This window comes from Crocuta crocuta, unplaced genomic scaffold (genome assembly GCF_008692635.1).
Source record: "Crocuta crocuta isolate KB4526 unplaced genomic scaffold, BGI_CrCroc_1.0 scaffold367, whole genome shotgun sequence".
NCBI classification, from domain to species: Eukaryota; Metazoa; Chordata; class Mammalia; order Carnivora; family Hyaenidae; genus Crocuta; species Crocuta crocuta.
In genome coordinates, this window is record NW_027527936.1 from 621788 (window position 1) to 638701 (window position 16914).

The 16914-nt window shown below is 43.2% G+C and overlaps 2 protein-coding genes and 1 non-coding gene across 3 annotated transcripts in view; all 3 read left to right on the forward strand.

Moving 5' to 3' along the window:
- The first annotated feature begins 1795 nt into the window (after positions 1-1795).
- On the forward strand, positions 1796-5295 carry TMCO2 (transmembrane and coiled-coil domains 2). Its single transcript, XM_077752188.1, has 2 exons — positions 1796-2141; positions 4890-5295. The coding sequence occupies exons 1-2, from the start codon at positions 1899-1901 to the stop codon at positions 5202-5204; spliced, it is 558 nt and encodes a 185-aa protein (XP_077608314.1). The 5' UTR covers positions 1796-1898; the 3' UTR covers positions 5205-5295.
- A 4065-nt stretch (positions 5296-9360) lies between these two features.
- Positions 9361-9464, forward strand: LOC144221678 (small nucleolar RNA U13). The gene has a single exon (XR_013332138.1). It is a non-coding gene; the product is annotated as a small nucleolar RNA U13 (small nucleolar RNA).
- A 1796-nt stretch (positions 9465-11260) lies between these two features.
- The window catches only part of ZMPSTE24 (zinc metallopeptidase STE24), a 40427-nt gene continuing 34773 nt past the window's right edge, over positions 11261-16914 (forward strand). The window contains exons 1-2 of the mRNA XM_077751965.1: positions 11261-11555; positions 14761-14907. Of these exons, the coding sequence (XP_077608091.1) occupies positions 11433-11555; positions 14761-14907 (270 nt within the window). The 5' untranslated portion in view covers positions 11261-11432. The remainder of the gene's footprint in view (positions 11556-14760; positions 14908-16914) is intronic.

The following is a 16914-nucleotide window of genomic DNA, read 5'->3' on the forward strand; positions in this document are numbered from 1 at the left end:
CTTTGAAAGGAAAGTGACAGGGGCCATGTAACAGGGGGATCTAATCTAGTATAGAGAGTCTCAAGCAATGATTTAGTTGTCACAGCTGTATCTTTCTCCAAAAAGTTTCTGATTAGCATTCTTTAATGGTTTCTGACCTATGTTCAACCTATAATAGCCAAATCCAAAGTCTTATCTGTGTCACTTTTCCTTGCTGGAAAAGATTCTGTGTTCAGTCATTAGCAGACTGTGGGGTTAACATCAATAGCAGTCACTCCTCAACCAGTAGATCATTTCAGCCATAAGTACATTTCCAACAGCACTCTAGGCTCCATTTTCTGGATGGGTCTCTGGCACCTCAAGCGACTTGCCGTACCTCCCCTTCCTGCAAGAACAAAGCAGTTATTCCTCCTCTTCCAGGCCTCCCTGTCGCTGTCCTTTCAACCAGAATGAGCAAATTGGAATAGCATCAGACAATATTTTTCTTTAAATTGTCATAACTGTCCCCTTTCTTCCTTTTTAGTGCCCCTCCCGCCCTTTGGTGCAAACCCACTTTTGGATTCTTGGCTGTCTTCACAGTTGATCTCACAGTTTATACACTTGTGTGTGAACTCTTTTCATGTACAGATTATACATTTTGTATTTCCATACCTCCTTGCTGAAAGTAGATAGGTACTAGTCAGTAAATAATTGATTTGATAACATGTAATATAAATTACTGTGCAGCACACTACAATTTACAAAGTGTTTAAAAAATTATACCTTTTTTTTTTTTTTTTAAATTTTGGAGCACCTGGGTGGCTCAGTCGGTTGAGCATCTGACTTCAGCTCAGGTCATGATCTCACACTCGTGAGTTCGAGCCCTGTGTCAGGCTCTGTGCTGACAGTTCAGAGCCTGGGGCCTGCTTCAGATTCTGTCTCCCTCTCTCTCTCTACCCCTCCCCCACTCACACTGTCTCTCTCTCTCTCTCCCTCTCTCAAAATAAATAAACATTAAGAAAAACATTTAGCATAAAAAAATTTTAATGTTTATTTTTGAGAGAGAGAAAGAGCAAGGAAGGAGCAGAGAGAGAGGGAGACACAGAATCTGAAGCAGGCCCCAGGCTCTGAACTGTCAGCACAGAGCCCAATGAAGGGCTCGAACTCATAAACCCATGAGATAATGACCTGAGTTGAAGTCGGGCGCTTAACCAACTGAACCACCCCGGCACCCCCCATTTGTTTCTAATATAAACCTTGCAAAGGATGTGGCATCCCCATCTGTAAACGGATGAGCAAAATGAGCCTCAAATATGTTTAAAGTCTTCCCAAAGATCACAACTTCTAAACAATAGTGACATGTGAAAAAAGGGAATGCTACAAAATAATCCCCCCTCCATGTTTACCTAATCTCTAAAGAGCAAACTGTTCACTCTTCAGGAAAGCTTTCTTTATATCCGCAAATCTTCACTTAACCTAAGTTAATACTTGCTGTCCCTTCAGTGTATTGTTGGAAGTGTTCTATGTCTACACTCTCCAAGAAAGTGACCACCAGCCACAGGGGCTACTTTCACTTAATTATAATTAAATAAGATGTAAAATTCAATTCCTTGGCCACACTTTTCACATTGGACAGAGCAGACATAGAATATTCCCACCATTGCAGAAAGTTCAATTGGATGGTGCCGGGCTAGAGCTAGAACTTGCCAAAGATCGGAGGAAGTGGCATGACTGAACTGAAAATGCGGTATCTGGTTGGTTCTGAGTGAGAAAGTTCACTGGGTGAGTGGGAAGCAAGCTGATCTTTGGAACAGTGACATCACAATGTACAGTTCACAGTGGCTCCAGAACACCTTGGCTCCAAGGCCTCTCTCCGTAGCCCATATCTAGATTCCTGAAACCTCTCCACATGTAGTTCCTGGAGCTGCTGTCTTACCAAAATGTCAACATCTTCGTCTTCATATTCTGTCTGGGGCAACCTCATCGAATATCTTTCTCTGAGCTCAGTATGGAATTGGCTACAAGCAACTCTTCTGGGAGAGACTAGTCCCCCTCAGCAAACAAATTTTGGAATACTAGATACTCTTGCTCCAACCGTGCAAGTTATCCTGGGGATTTCCTTTTTGCTTTTGTTGGGAGTAGGAGTATATGCCTTATGGAAACGAAGTGTTCGGTCAATTCAGGTTATACTTTTTTGTTACAGAGGAACTTAAATAGTTATAAATTGGAATTTGGTTAGTTCTCTCCCACGTTGATGCTAAGCGTATTTTAAAGACCATGCAGATGAGCAAAGATGAACCCTAATCGCTGAAATTGATTGAAACTAGATTATCCTTAAAAACTTTCACCAATTAGGTTCTGAGCATAAAATGCTCCCTCTCTTGCAGTGGTGTGGCTTGTTTTAGAATAAAACGGATCAAACAAGTTTATAAACTGAGAAGGCAGCTTCATCTCAAACTTACTTGATCACGTTCTCATCTTTGAGTTTCTACTATGTACCAGACACCATGAGGGGTACTTTTTAATAGAATAGGCATTGCAAGGATAATTGGGACCTTGGGTTTGGCCTTCATGTTCTTACTGTGACATTGTTCTGTACCTGATGTCAAGGCATGTATATTCATTTAGGCATCAATATTTTCATTATTTCTTTGTTTTAACAATATCAGGCTTGGGAGCCTGGGTGGCTCAGTCAGTTAAGCACCCGACTTTGGCTCAGGTCATGGTCTTGCAGTTCGTGAGTTTGAACCTCATGTCAGGCTCTCTGCTGTGAGCACAGAGCCCACTTCAGATCCTGTCTCCTCCTCTCTCTGCCTCTTCCTCACTTGCTCACGTGCTTGTGAACTCTCTCTCTCTCTCTCTCTCTCTCTCTCTCTCTCACACACACACACACACACACATAAATAAATAAATAAAACATTGGAAAAAAACAATATCAGGCTCAATAAATACACAAGGATTCTTTGGGGGAATAGGAGCATAATTGGCTGAGATTATAAGAAACATTTAGGATTTTATGGGGCGCCTGTGTGGCTGAGTCGGTTAAGCGTCCGACTTTCACTTAGGTCGTGATCTCACGGTTCGTGGGTTCGAGCCCCGCGTCAGGCTCTGTGCTGACTGCCAGCTCAGAGCCTGGAGCCTGTTTCAGAGTCTGTGACTCCCTCTCTCTCTGACCCTCCCCTGCTCACGCTGTCTCTCTCTCTCCTAGAAATAAATAAAAACATTTAAAAAAAAACATTTAGGATTTTACATACTTCTAATCACCAATAATAATAACTTCATAGTTTAATCAACAATAATAGCTATATTTACAATATAGTCAAAATGCTTTCTCTTTTTTTAATGTTTATTTTTGAGAGAGAGAGAGAGATAACAAGTAGGGGAGGGGCAGAGAGAGAGAGAGAGAGAGAGAATCCCAAACAGGCTCTGCCTGTTAGCACAGAGCCGAGAGGGGGACTCTAATCCACAAACGGTGAGATCTTGACCTGAGCTGAAAGCAAGAGCCTGACGCTTAACCAACTGAGCCACCTAGGATCCCCAAAATGTTTTCTTTTTAAGTTTATTTGAGAGAGAGAGAGAGTGTGTGTGTGTGTGTGTGTGCGCGCGCGCAAAAGTGTGCTAGGGGGAGGGGCAGAGAGAATGAGAGAATCCCAAGCAGAACCCATGAACCATGAGATCATGATTTGAGCCACAACCAAGAATCAGACACTTAACTGAGCCACCCAGGTGCCCCTAGTCAAACTACTTTTAGAATCCCAACAATAACATGAAATGGATAGAGGTTATTTTCATATAGAGGTTTTGTTTTCATTATCATCTCCGTTTTGTAGGCAAGCAAACTTGGTTATCACCTAACCAAGTTGACATAAATTGTAAAAACTGGCAAATCTGAGATTTGAACCCAACTTTTAGGATTCTTATTTCAAATCTCCAAAATCTCATTTAATATAATTTAACGCAAATCCCCAATGAGGATATATGTGTATACACTCACTTCAACTAGCTAATAGAAGAATATAAGTAAAAAACACAAACTATTTTCTTTAATTCTGGGTTCTGCTCTTGTTTGGTTAATGTTCAGCTCAATTAGATGAATTCACAGCCCTCCAGACACCTCAGCCAAGAAAAGAGGTAGTAAAACAAGTGGTTAATAGCAAGGGCTCTGGAGTCGGACTGCTGGGCCTCAAATCTTGGTTCCATTACTTGCTGTGTTAGCTGAGAGCAACCAGCCTCCAAAGACCCACTTTCCTTATCTGTACAATGGGTTTGCTAACAGTGCCTCTCTCAGAGTTGTAGTGAGGGTTAAAGAAGATATTGTGTGTGTAAAGCTCAGCACACAGTATGTACTCAATAAACAGGGCCAGTTGTCATAATAAGGAAGAAAGATGATTTTTTTTTTATCTTGACAGGAATCTGCCCTAGATCATTAAATTTTTCTTCCCCCCATGACCAGGAATCTAGTTTTTCAGACCACTGTGTCCTGAGGGAACATACATGGAAGTCAGAATTCCTGGGTTACAGTCCCGGCTCTACCATTTCCAAGTATATGACCTTGGACAACGGCAGAGTCCAAACTGGAAGGTATTTAAATGGCTACCCAGCTCTGGGTTTTTTCTACATGAACAGGTCAGGCATAGGCAAAACACCCTCCTATCACAGATCCCCGCATGTGACAAGATTTTAGCAAATGGCATCTATTATTATCATCTTTACTAATTAAATGCAAATAATCCCTGACTTGCCTATCACTCCATTTTGTGATGAAGATCAAAAGAGGAAATAGATGTGAAGATGTTTTGTTAAACAGAAGCCTCGGCATAGGAATGAGGGATTATTGTTACTGTTAGGTTTCTGTTTTGATTTGATTCTGTTAGTAAACTGAAGCATTAGTGTGAATAAACAAGTAACATTCAACTTCTGTTTTATTTTAGAAAATATTGTTGTTTGTAATCACACTCTACAAACTTTACAAGAAGGGCGCAGAATTTTTTCAGGCTTTGCTGGTCAACCCAGAAGGGACCAATCTGCCAATTCAAGACAACAATTTCTTCCTGTCCTTGGGCCTGCAAGAGAGAATTTTGAAAAAACTTCAGATGGTGGAAAACAAAGTGAAGGACCTGGAGGGGATGATCATTTCCCACAAACCTACCACGAAGAGGGATTGCTCCTCTGAGCCCTATTGCAGCTGTTCTGACTGCCAAAGTCCCTTGCCAACCTCAGGGTTTACTTCCACATCTGAAATGTGATGGACTCCACAATGTTTTCCAGAAAAGCACTGTTTTTTCCCTCATGCGTGTGGTGGTGTATCAATAAAGATAGAGAACTATATTGAAATTACCCTGTAAGGACTGGCTCTCTATTCACTAGGGCTCAGCTTCTATTTATGTATGTGGTGGGGTAATGTGGGGTATAGTAGTAGTTAAAAATGTCTCCGAGATAATGATGTCACTTGGTAGGCTGGAGACCATAAACAGGCATATTTCAACAAGGATGGCCAAACCGGAATGTGGGTGGTGGGAAAAGAAGGGAAAGTAGGTCGGAGATACAACCTTGAGCTCCATGCTGAAGAGGTTAGATTGGATACAATAAAAACAGCAAGAAAGTGTTGTTTAAGGGCAATGCTGTAGACTATCCTGTAGAGAGAGGCTGCCTCTTGTGCTGGTCTTGGGTCTCAAGGTAAATAATATGGCCCAGGAGTCTGTCTGCATTAATTACTCAGAGGTAGACAAGGGTGGGGTAGACATAAAGGACACTTTAATTTTATCCAACTTTTATTGATACTTAATCTAGTCTAAGCATTATAACCCATGAGAATCTGTCCTGAGTGCTTCAGGAGCACCCAGTTTGGCTGGTTGGGCAGGTAATTTCAGAACAAGGAGTTCTATATAATATAGTGGGGTCATACCACCTTGAACTTAGCTGAATTCTCCTATGTGAATCCCAGCTGGGCAGGGAGGGAAGGAGGGACCTACCTGCCATTTCACTTGATGGGTGTGCCCCGCCATGGGAAGGATGGCCCACTGGGGGGGATGGTAGTAGATCATCCTCTGAGTGGATGAGTCTCAGATTCCACAAGCCTAATAGTGTGTGCATTTTTGCCACAATAAATGTGATTACAGTCACATTTCAAATACTTTGAAACTATCCGCCACCCAAATGAAACATTTCATTTGTGCAAAGAAAGCAGCAGTGATTTATTGCCATCCTGGAGAAAAACTGGCAGTGCTCACATTCAACAGGACACAATATAACAATCTCCCAGGCTGACATCTTCCTGAGGGACTTCCAAGGATATTTTTGATCATGTTTCGTCCAGTGCACTGGTATTAAAATGCAACCTCTGTGTAAGATGAGACTTCACTGTATAGTGTACTCAGTGTAAAAACAGGTTAGTAAATACAGGGTAGAGCCAGGAAAGGCTTTGCAGAAGTGACACCTGAGAAGTCCCATAAAGGGTTACATAGATAATGAGATGGAAGGTATTTCTGCTGGTGAATCACCATGGAGCCATATAAAAAGGAGGATCGCTTGGCTGGAGAAGGAGAATTTTCAGGATGGCTGAAGCACTGGCCGTTTCCTAAGCTACAGTGAAGGGTTTGGGCTTCAGGGTAAGACACACTAACTTCATCCTCAGATCAGCTTCAGTTGATGATGTGGTGGGGCGCCTGGGTGGCTCAGTCGGTTAAGCGTCCAACTTCGGCTCAGGTCATGATCTCATGGTTCGTGGGTTCCAGCCCCGTGTTGGGCTCTGTGCCGACAGCTAGCTTAGAGCCTGGAACCTGTCTTCAGATTCTGTAACTCCCTCTCTCTCTGACCCTCCCCTGCTCATGCTGTCTCTCTCTCTCTCTCAAAAATAAATAAAACATTAAAAATTAAAAAAAATTTTTTAAAAATTCATGATGTGGTGAACAGAACAGATGGAAGTTACCAACAGTGTGCACTGTCTGTGAGTGTGGGTGAGAAGTTTGTTCACTACGCTGGTAAGGAGTGCCATGTGATCTTTTAAATAAAGTCAAAGTCTCCAGGCACCTGGCCGAATCTGTCAGTGGAGAGTGTGACTCTTGATATCAATTTCCTGAGTTCGAGTTCCATGTTGGGTAGGAGATTACTTTAAAAATTAAAAAAAAAAATTAAAGTCATTATCTCCATTATTTGCACAATCTACATTTAAGTGTCTCCTTACATAGTTCTAGTCATCTTGTTTCAGTTATTTTCTGGGGTATTTCAAAGAAAATGTTAGAAGGGTCCAGAAGAGTAGACTGATGTCATGTAATAAAGGGCCTTAAAGGTCATATCATATTGTTGGAAATAGGTCATTGTGGGTTTTTAGACAGGGAAGTAAAATAGATTTGGTAGCCCATATGGGAGACAGAATAGAATGATCTGGATGTAAAAGATAAACAGGCTGGCTGCTTCTATGAGGATGCACAGTGTGGTAGAAACTGATGGAGTCACCTTGTTTCTGGCTCTCAGCTCTCCAGAAAGGGAGTGTGAGTCACACCACAATCACAAGAGACTGGTATCAAGTATTCATTCCCAGTGTGGGAAGTGGGTCATTCTTGAGACCAGAGTACTTATGTCCAGGGCATCAGTTAAGGAAATTTGGATGTGTGGCAAGCCGGAAATCAAGGCACCATGGGAAAGGACTTGAGAGCACTTTATCGTTCAGGTTAGATGGGTAGACCAACTCTCCTACCAGTGTCCGCCACTCCGTAGGGAGGAGAATCCTTATCCCCCAAATTCAGCCTCTCTCCTTTAGCAAAACCCTGGTGACAGCCTGTTTTGAGGCTCCCATGTCAGTCTTCATACACACCAACCCTTCTATTTACAAACACTATCTTTCTGCACAGGGTAGCAAATGATTCACTTTCCATAATTCACTTCTCCCTCTGCTGCTACCACCCTAGTCAAAGCCCCCCCTCATTTCTCACCTGGATTCTCAAAATGGCCTCCTAACTGGACCCCCTTTTTCCATGTGTGTCCCCATTCAATTTACCCTCCACACGGTGGGCAGAAGAGATTTCTCCTCCACTCAGTACCTTCCGTTGGCTTCTTATTTCACTGAGTAGAAGTTCTTATCTAAAGGACCGCATGATGACATGATCTGCCTCTCTCTCCTCTTTCTACACCCTCTTATTCCTCATATATACTAATCATTGTCTGACCTTAGGGCCTCTGCACTTTCCCCAGATACTTATGTGGTTTCTTCTCTTACTTTCTTTGGGCGTATGCTCAAATGTCAATCTGAGAGGTCTTCCTTGCTTATTTTATATAGAGAAGGTGCCCCTTATGCCAACATAGTGTAGCCTCCTTTCCCTGCTTTTTCCTCACCGCACCTGTCACCTCCTCCACTCTACTGTCATGCATTTGCTTATTATCTATCTTCCCCAGCCCACTAAGAATCTAAGCTTCAGGAGAGAAAGGGGTTTTGTCTAGTTCACTGTTATATCCCAGGGACCCAGAACAATGCCTAATACTTAGGAGATATTCAATATTCATTGAATGAATGAGCGAATTCAGGTCTTGACTTTTAGAAACCTCTTACCAGCTTCCTGTTCCCATATCTCTTCAGACACATGGTGACAGATCAGCACTGTGATGCAGTTCTCTCACGTTTGGGGAGCTAGTAGCTAGTCTTTGTTTGTTTTGTTTTGAGGGAGAGAGAGAACAAGCTGGGGAGGAGCAGAGATAGAGGGAGAGAGAAAGAATCCAAAGCAGGCTCCATATTGCCAGCACAGAGCCCAATCCTGGGCTCAAAATCACAAACCATGAGATGTGACCTGAGCCGAAATCAAGAGTCAGACACTTAACTGACTGAACAACCCAGGTGCCCCAGAGCTAGTCTTTAAAAGGCACTTGTTCAGAGCCATATACATTGCTGAAATCTTTACATGACTTTTCTCATTTGATCCTCACAACAGGAGGCAGCAAGTAGTAGTATTCTCATTTCACTGATGAGAAACCAATGCACAGAGAGGTGAAGTAACTTGCTAATATGTGGTGCATCGGTGGCTGGCTCAAGCAGCCTGATTCTAAACCTGTACTCGCTCTAACCATAGCATTTGGTTGGCAGGAGTTTCCGTGAGGCTTTTGGACAAACTGAAGCAGGATGGAGCTGGATGAACCCAGACAGATGAAGAAGACAAGAAAACCAAAGAGGGCATGGCAATGATAGCCCAAGGGAGAGGGAATTCTGAAAAAGTGTTTTATCTCCTCAAACTTTTAAGTTGATAGCTAAAGTTTTCATCACAAATTTAAATGGTTGCAATGAATATGTAAACTCTCACAAACGGTAAATAATGACAGTTTAAGATAAAACTGTCAAATCGCTTTTAATAATGTATCCAAAAGACTCTACAATTTAATGATCACCATCATCCATTTAAAATTACACAAATGAGGATCCTTTTGTATTTCATGAGCGTGATGATTGGGTGCTCACGCCGTTGTGTGACATGTGCCGCCCTTAAACCTTGTTACGACGCAGGCACATTACCCGTCTGACGTGAAAATAAATAAATAAATAAATAAAATAAAATAAAATTACACAAATGAGCTCTTAAACATTTGATAATTCTATATTGTTCTTTCATCTCTAAGTTACATTTATGTTCTACTCTATAAAATCTTATCCAAAGACAGTACTTTTTACATTTCAGAAACCTGTTACTGATCACTTATTCGTGAAAAAAATATGGATCAAAGGAAGTTAAAAAATTTTTTCCCCGTAATTGTATGGCTTTATGTATTTGAGTTCTTCCGAGCTGAGTAAGCATTATAATTATCTTTAATATACAGCTGCTCAAAATGACATGATTATAAATTTTGTTAATACATAAATAAAAGGTAAAATTCTACTGGAAACATAATCTCAGTGAGATGGATGGGAATTCCCCAGCAATTAATTCATGTATCTAAATGACTGTTTCTTACTGCTAGATTAACAGGGTTCTTGCTTCAATTTTCTTTTTTGTTTTCATAGATACAATGCCAAGAAAGATGACTCACAAGGGAATGCTGGTAATTCTGTTATAGAAATGTCAATCAGTTCTTTGGTTTCCTTCTGAGTGATATGCCAAAAGTCAAGTAGTGCTCATTCCTCAGTGGACAGTTCAATTAGGGTCTACTACTAATTCTGTTAAAAGCACAGCAAAACAAAACAAAACAAACCTGGAAACAATCTAGCAAAAGAATTTGTTATCCACTCATTAGAATCCTTCACTTTCTCAAGTGATTTTTAATTATACTGATTACTTTCTCTTCCAGGCATTTGGGAAGAGTTGGGAAATTCGATATTGTTAATTTCAACACATCTTTAGATTACAATATTACTGCAATTTAAATATATTTTAGTTGCAGCTGCAGATTTAGCTCAATTTATTGTAAATAATAATTATGCAAATTAGCAACGCCAGTCTCTCTGACAAACTAGCTAACCAAATTAGACTTCTCTTTGGGGAGAAAAAAATTCCCTTTTCAAGTCAAATAAATGTGTTAACAAGCGCCCCGTGGCCACATTTCACTTCTCAATTCCAAGATAAACATGGCACTGAGCTTTGACAGGAGTTTGTCCCTACGGAAAGTAAGGTTCTCTCCGTTCAGGTATTTTTAATCCACGCTTTTGTCGCTTTGTTCCAGGACACTCTCTTAGGCAAGATGCCACCTCCGCCTTCGCTTGCGGTGACAGAGACATCTTTAAATGAAAATCTCATCACTAGCGCCCACTCTCTAACAGGTCTGCACTCGGAACACCCCAACAAGGGCCCAAATCCTGCACGTATAACACCCCTCCAACCCTAAGGTGTCCCGGGCACCCCAAGCCACAGTCTGAACTGCGCCAGGTCAGAAGAACGACTTCCAGAGCCGGCGAAATCGGCCCCTCTGCGGTTCTTCTCCGCCTCCTCGGGACGGGAGTGGCGGCCCCCTCTGCGTCAGTCCCCGCTCAGCCCCGGCCACCAGTGGGCTTGCGCTGGCCGGGAGAGTCCGGCGCAAGCCGCAGCCCTGCCAGAGCAAGCCCTGAGGGGGGCATCTCCCTCTCGGGCGAAAGCGACAGCTCCGCCGCGCGGCCGGGCCCAGGAGGGAGGGCGGAACCCTTGGCGGGAAGCCGGCGTGGAAGGGAGGGAGGGGGAAGAATGTTGGTGCAACGCAGCTCAGCGTACTCTGAACGGGGGGCCGAGCTGGGGCTGACAGAGGCCGGAACTCCGCGTGTGGACTTCGGCCCGCCTCCGGCCGGAAGTGGGGAAGGCGGGATGGTCCTTTTCCGACGGAAAGTGGGAGGCCCTGGGGGCGTCGCCGTGGGGAACAGTGTCGGTGTAGCACTGCCGGCTGCGCGTAGGGGTGGGATGGAGGCGGGTGTCGGTGTAGGGGCTCTCGGAAGGGACGGATATCGCTGTGGCACTGCGGGGACGCTGTGAGGGGACTGGTATCGGTGTGGCACCGGTGCACGCCGAAGAAGCCGGCGGAACCGGGTGGCCATGGGGATGTGGGCGTCGCTGGACGCGATGTGGGAGATGCCGGCCGAGAAGCGTATCTTCGGGGCCGTGCTGCTCTTCTCCTGGACGGTGTATCTTTGGGAGACCTTCCTAGCGCAGCGACAGGTGAGCCTAGACGGGGCCCCGGCACCTGGCCAACCCGGCCAGCGTCGGTCTCGACCGGCAAGTCCCTGCATGATTCCTGCGGCGCCAGCACCAGCCCCGACCCTGTGGGTCCCTACTAGGCCTCCTACGTTGGCCCGATGGCGGGCTTGGCCTTGAGGGTATCTGGTGCCTCTGGGAGGTTTTCCGCGACATGATCCTGGGACCCAGGCCGCTTAGGGCCTGGTGAAAGGGAAGACAGGGTTGTCTTGAGTTGACTTGAGTCGTGCCTGGCCCACAGCTTTTTTGGGATCCTCGGGCCCAGACTTAACGTCCTTTATCTTTGGCAGCGACCCATGGGCCTATAAAAGGAAGATGCAACATTTTTACTAATCACAACTTCCCGGTGATGTTCAACCACGGGATTAGGAAACCATTTCCTGAAAATAAAGACTTAACAAATCCTCCTAAGGACCTTCCTCTAAACAACAAAAAACAAACATGTATACAGTAGGTTGTTTTCCCCAAAGAACGTGTTCCTGTTTTTCAGAAAAAGGTCCTTATTATTTTTGTTTAAACAGAGCTGTACAATAGAAAGTGAAAGTTACTTAACAGTTTCCTGGAGATACAATGAACGACCCGCTGTTAGAGATCTGAACTTTTAAATGAGATAGATTTTGTTTGTCTGCTTTATTGCAGTCTCTCCCTGCTGATTTGTTTTACCTGCCTTCTCTGTTGTCATTGTGTCAACCTGGTGGCTCTGAGAACCTTTTTAAAAAAAAATTTTTTTTTTTTTAACTACAGGAACTCTTTCTTGAGTATTTCCTCTCCAAACATCTCCTCTCAGGTTACGTTCTACATGAATCTTTAAATTGCAATTTTTAGGGGCCCCTGTGTGGCTCAGTCAGTTGAACATCCGACTTTGGTTCAGGTCATGATCTCATGGCTTGTGAGTTCCAGCCCAGAGTCAGGCTGTCAGCACAGAGCCCGGAGCCTGCTTTGTATTGTGTGTCTCCCTCTCTGCCCCTCCCTTGCTTGCACTCTGTCTCTCTCAAAAATAAATAAAGATTAAAAAAATGTTTTAAAAAAAGGTAATATAGGGGCGCCTGGGTGGCTCAGTCGGTTGAGCATCAGACTTCGGCTCAGGTCATGATCTCACGGTTGGTGGGTTCAGGCCCTGCATTGGGCTCTGTGCTGACAGCTCAGAGCCTGGAGCCTGTTTCGGATTCTGTGTCTCCCTCTTTCTCTGACCCTCCCCTGCTCATGCTGTCTCTCTGTCTCTCTCTCTCTCAGAAATAAATAAAACATTAAAAAAGAAGTCTTAGATTATAGAAAAGGAAAAAGAGGTAATCAAAAACAATTTTTAAAAAAGGTAATATAAATTGCAGTTTTTAGTTTTTTATCAGTGTCTGAGTTGTGTCTTGATCTCTTTTAGCCCAGGATCTTCTTTTCCTTACTTATTTTTTAAGAATCTTTTGAGTCTTTTTTTTTTTTTTTTTGGTCTTTTTTTAAAGTAATCTCTGTGCCCAACATGGGGCTCAAACTCATGACCCCAAGATCAAGAGTCGCATGCTCTACCAACTGAGCCAGCCAGGTGCCCCCTTGTCCAGGATCTTTAAAGAGGTGTTAAACTGTATAGCATTAAGTTCTCTGACACAGATATCTTTGGATAACTTCATTAGTACTGAATCTTGAGGTCCTAAAGAAGATCCTGTGGATAAAGTAAACACACAGTATATAGTGTCTAAATTGAGAGGGGTATTGAACATCTATCTGTCTTACTTTTATGATAAGCGCACTTACAGTAACTACTTTTTGAGAATGTCTCCTTTACTCATTTATGCTTTAATTTTTTTTAATGTTTTTAATTTACTTTTGAGAGAGTGAGAGAGAGCGAGAGCGAGCACAAGTGGGGGAGGGGCAGAGAGAGGAAGACAGAGAATCTGAAGCGGGCTCCAGGCTCTTAACTCTCAGCACAGAGCCTGTTGTGGGCCTTGAGCCCACGAACTGTGAGATCATGACCTATGCGAAGTTATATACTTAACTAACTGAGCCACCCAGACGCCTCCTCAGTTATGCTTTCATGTAATACCTTTTATGGAGGGTTTGGTAAGGTGCCCAGCAACATACAGGGAAGTCATGTGTCATAAAACCATTGTAGGAGATGCTGTCCATTATATTGCTTAGTTTCTGTGCCCTGTATTATGTCCCATGGGCTGAAATTTCCCATTTAGAATTTGGCATAACGATAAAATTTGTCTTTCATTTTTTTAATTTTAGAGATAAGAATGTGTGAGCAGGAGTGGGGGTGGGGGGGAGAGAAGCAAAGGGGATAGACAGAGAACCTTAAGCAGGCTTCATGCTCAGTGCCGAGTTCCACACGGGGCTCGATCCCACTACCCTGGAATCATGACCTGAGCTGAAATCAAAAGTCAGATGCTCAACTGTCTGAGCCCTGCAGGTGCTCTAAGTTTGTCTTTCTTGAGGACCTGATCTGTTTCTATTTGTCATTCCTCAGATTTCTCTGAATTTAGTTTCCAGGACCAAGTTTAGTAATTAGCCACAATATCTGTTAATACTTATGGCTAGTATGGCTTCCTTCTCCTTTCCATGAATTTGTTTTCTTTTCCTTTTTTTTATTTTTTATTAAAAAAATTTTTTTAATGTTTTTATTTATTTGTGTGTGTGCGAGAGAGAGAGAGACAGCGTGAGCAGGGGAGGGTCAGAGAGAGAGGGAGATACAGAATTTGAAACAGACTCCAGGCTGTGAGCTAGCTGTCAGCACAGAGCCTGACGTGGGGCTCGAACCCACAAACCGTGAGATCATGACCTGAGCCGAAGTCGGACGCTTAACTGACTGAACCACCCAGGCACCTCTGTTTTCTGTATTATATAGGATACATGCTTGTCTTGGAGTGAGTGATACCCTTTGCGATGTACAGTTTGGGTGTACATGTGCAGACTGAAGTGTGACGGCAACCCTGACTTTAATTTTCCCTTGTCAGCTAGCCTCTGATTCTCTTGTTGTGCTTTTACTTTGCAGTGTCAGTTGTCTTAGGGGTCAATGCACTTGCTCAAATGTAATATTTGTGAATAGGTAAAGCAAATTCAGTAGACTTAAGAGACAAGTTAATGCTGTAACCCCTCAGTGTTTGATCATAAATGACTATTGCAATAAATAAGGAAGGTGGTTTGACTGTCTCAAAGTGTTTTCTTCAAAATATTTCAGAGACGGATATATAAAACAACAACTCATGTCCCACTGGAGTTAGGACAGATCATGGATTCAGAAACCTTTGAGAAATCTCGACTGTATCAGCTGGATAAAAGTACTTTCAGCTTCTGGTCAGGACTCTATTCAGAGATTGAAGGCACTGTGAGTAAATTACTTTTCAGAGAGACAACCTATCAAAATGTTTAATACTCTGTAATGTTGGTTTTCATTTTGTATTTTTGTGACACCAAAGAGGGTACCATATCTACAAATCCTAGAATGCTTTTTAACCTTTGTTACCAGTGGTAATGGGTGGGGCAGAAGAGACTCACAGAAGAGGTCATGGTTAGTGAGTTGAAGACCATGGCATATGATAACTTATGTCGTAGGTCGGGTATGAAAAAGAACCTTCTATTATAAGATATTAAGATATTCTTTTTTTTTTTTTTTTAAGCTTATTTATTTATTTTAGAGAGAGAATCCCAAGCAGGATCTGGCAGTGCACAGAGCCTGACACAGGGCTCGAACCCACAGAACAGTGAGATCATGACCTGAGCCAAAATCAAGAGTCGGATGTTAAAGTGACTGAGCCACCCAGGCGCCCCTATAAGATATTTTTGTGGCAGGCCTTCCTTACCTTCTTGCCTCTGTCTTAAGTCTCTGACTGCCCTTCACGTTGCAGCCAAAGGAATCCTGAAGGACAATTTGGGTCACGCTATTCTCCTACTGGCTCACTGTTTCCTTCAGGGTACAGTTCAAACTTTGTGGCATGAGTTTTGGGGGTACTTTCTGACCTGGACATTGCTTGCTTCAGCTTCATCTTTTTATTTGTTCCCCCAAATTCTTTCCCCTTTTTGTCGAGTTTGGCTTCCTGTGACGTTGAGTTTTTTCACATGCTAGTATCTGTCAGGGGTGCTGCCTCTACCAGTCCACTCTCTCGCTGGAGGCTGATTAATCCCCACTCTTCCATTATGTTCCAGCTGAGACCATCTCTTCTAAGAAACAGTTTGAGAGGCACCTGGGTGGCTCAGTCAGTTGAGCCTCCGACTTTGCTCAGGTCATGATCTCACGGTTGGTGAGTTCAAGCCCCGCATCAGGCTCTCTGTTGTCAGCACAGAGCCCACTTTGGATCCTCTCTCTCTGCCCCTCCCCAGCTCGTGCGCTTGCACGTGCTCTCTCTCTCTCAAAAATAAACATTTAGAAAAATTATTTAAAAAATAAAAAAGAAACCGTTTGAAACTTCCCCCTGTCCTCAAGACTGGATAAGGCAGTATTCTTTCATTATCCCTATCAGTACTTATCATACTATATTGAATTTTCCTGTTTAGTTGAAAGACCGATAGTTTTGTGTGTGTGTGTGTGTGTGTGTTTTTTAAAGTATAATTCTTTATCTTGAGAGAGAGAAAGAAAGAGAAAGGATCCCAAGCAGGCTGTGCACCAGGAGAATGGAGCCTGACATGGGGCTCGAACTCACAAACTATGAGATCATGACCTGAGCTGAAACCAGGAGTCGGATGCTCAACTGAGCCACCCAGGCGCCCCAGACTGATAATTCCTTAAAGAAAGGATACTTCAAGTTCTTGTAATCATTTGCCATCTGGTGATTGGCATAAAATAAGCACATAATCCATATTTCTTCAACGAAACAAGTGACACATCATTTTTACTTAGTAAAACAGATCGAGTCTTCCCCCACTTGCTAAAAGAAGGCAGGCTGTATAGTGTAGAGCATGTTTCTCAGTCTTTTATTCATGATCATCCCTGACCCTGTATCTTTTTAGACATTGACAAGACATTTTTATTGAGAATTTTATTGAAAAAAAATGTTTTTAATGTTTATTCATTTTTTTCTTAAATAGTTTATCATCAAGTTGGTTTCCATATAACACCCAATGCTCATCCCAACAAGTGCCCTCCTTGTTTATTCATTTTTGAGAGAGACAGAGACAGAGCATGAGTGGGGGAGGGCCAGAGAGAGGGAGACACAGAATCTGAAGCGGACTCCAGGCTCTGAGCTGTGAGCACAGACAGAGGGCAATGCAGGGCTCAAACTCATGAACCGCGAGATCATGACCTGAGCCGATGTTGGATGCCTAACCAACTGAGCCACCCAGGCGTCCCTAGACATTTTTTCCTTAATCCCCCTCCATGAAATTTTAATACCACAGA

What these genes read in the sequence shown, in the direction of transcription:
- TMCO2 (XM_077752188.1), top strand. Translation starts at nt 1,899, where the DNA reads ATGTCAACATCTTCGTCTTCATATTCTGTCTGGGGCAACCTCATCGAA. An exon ending in GAAGTGTTCGGTCAATTCAG is followed by an intron (nt 2,142 to 4,889) that starts GTTATACTTTTT and finishes GTTTTATTTTAG; the next exon opens with AAAATATTGTTGTTTGTAAT.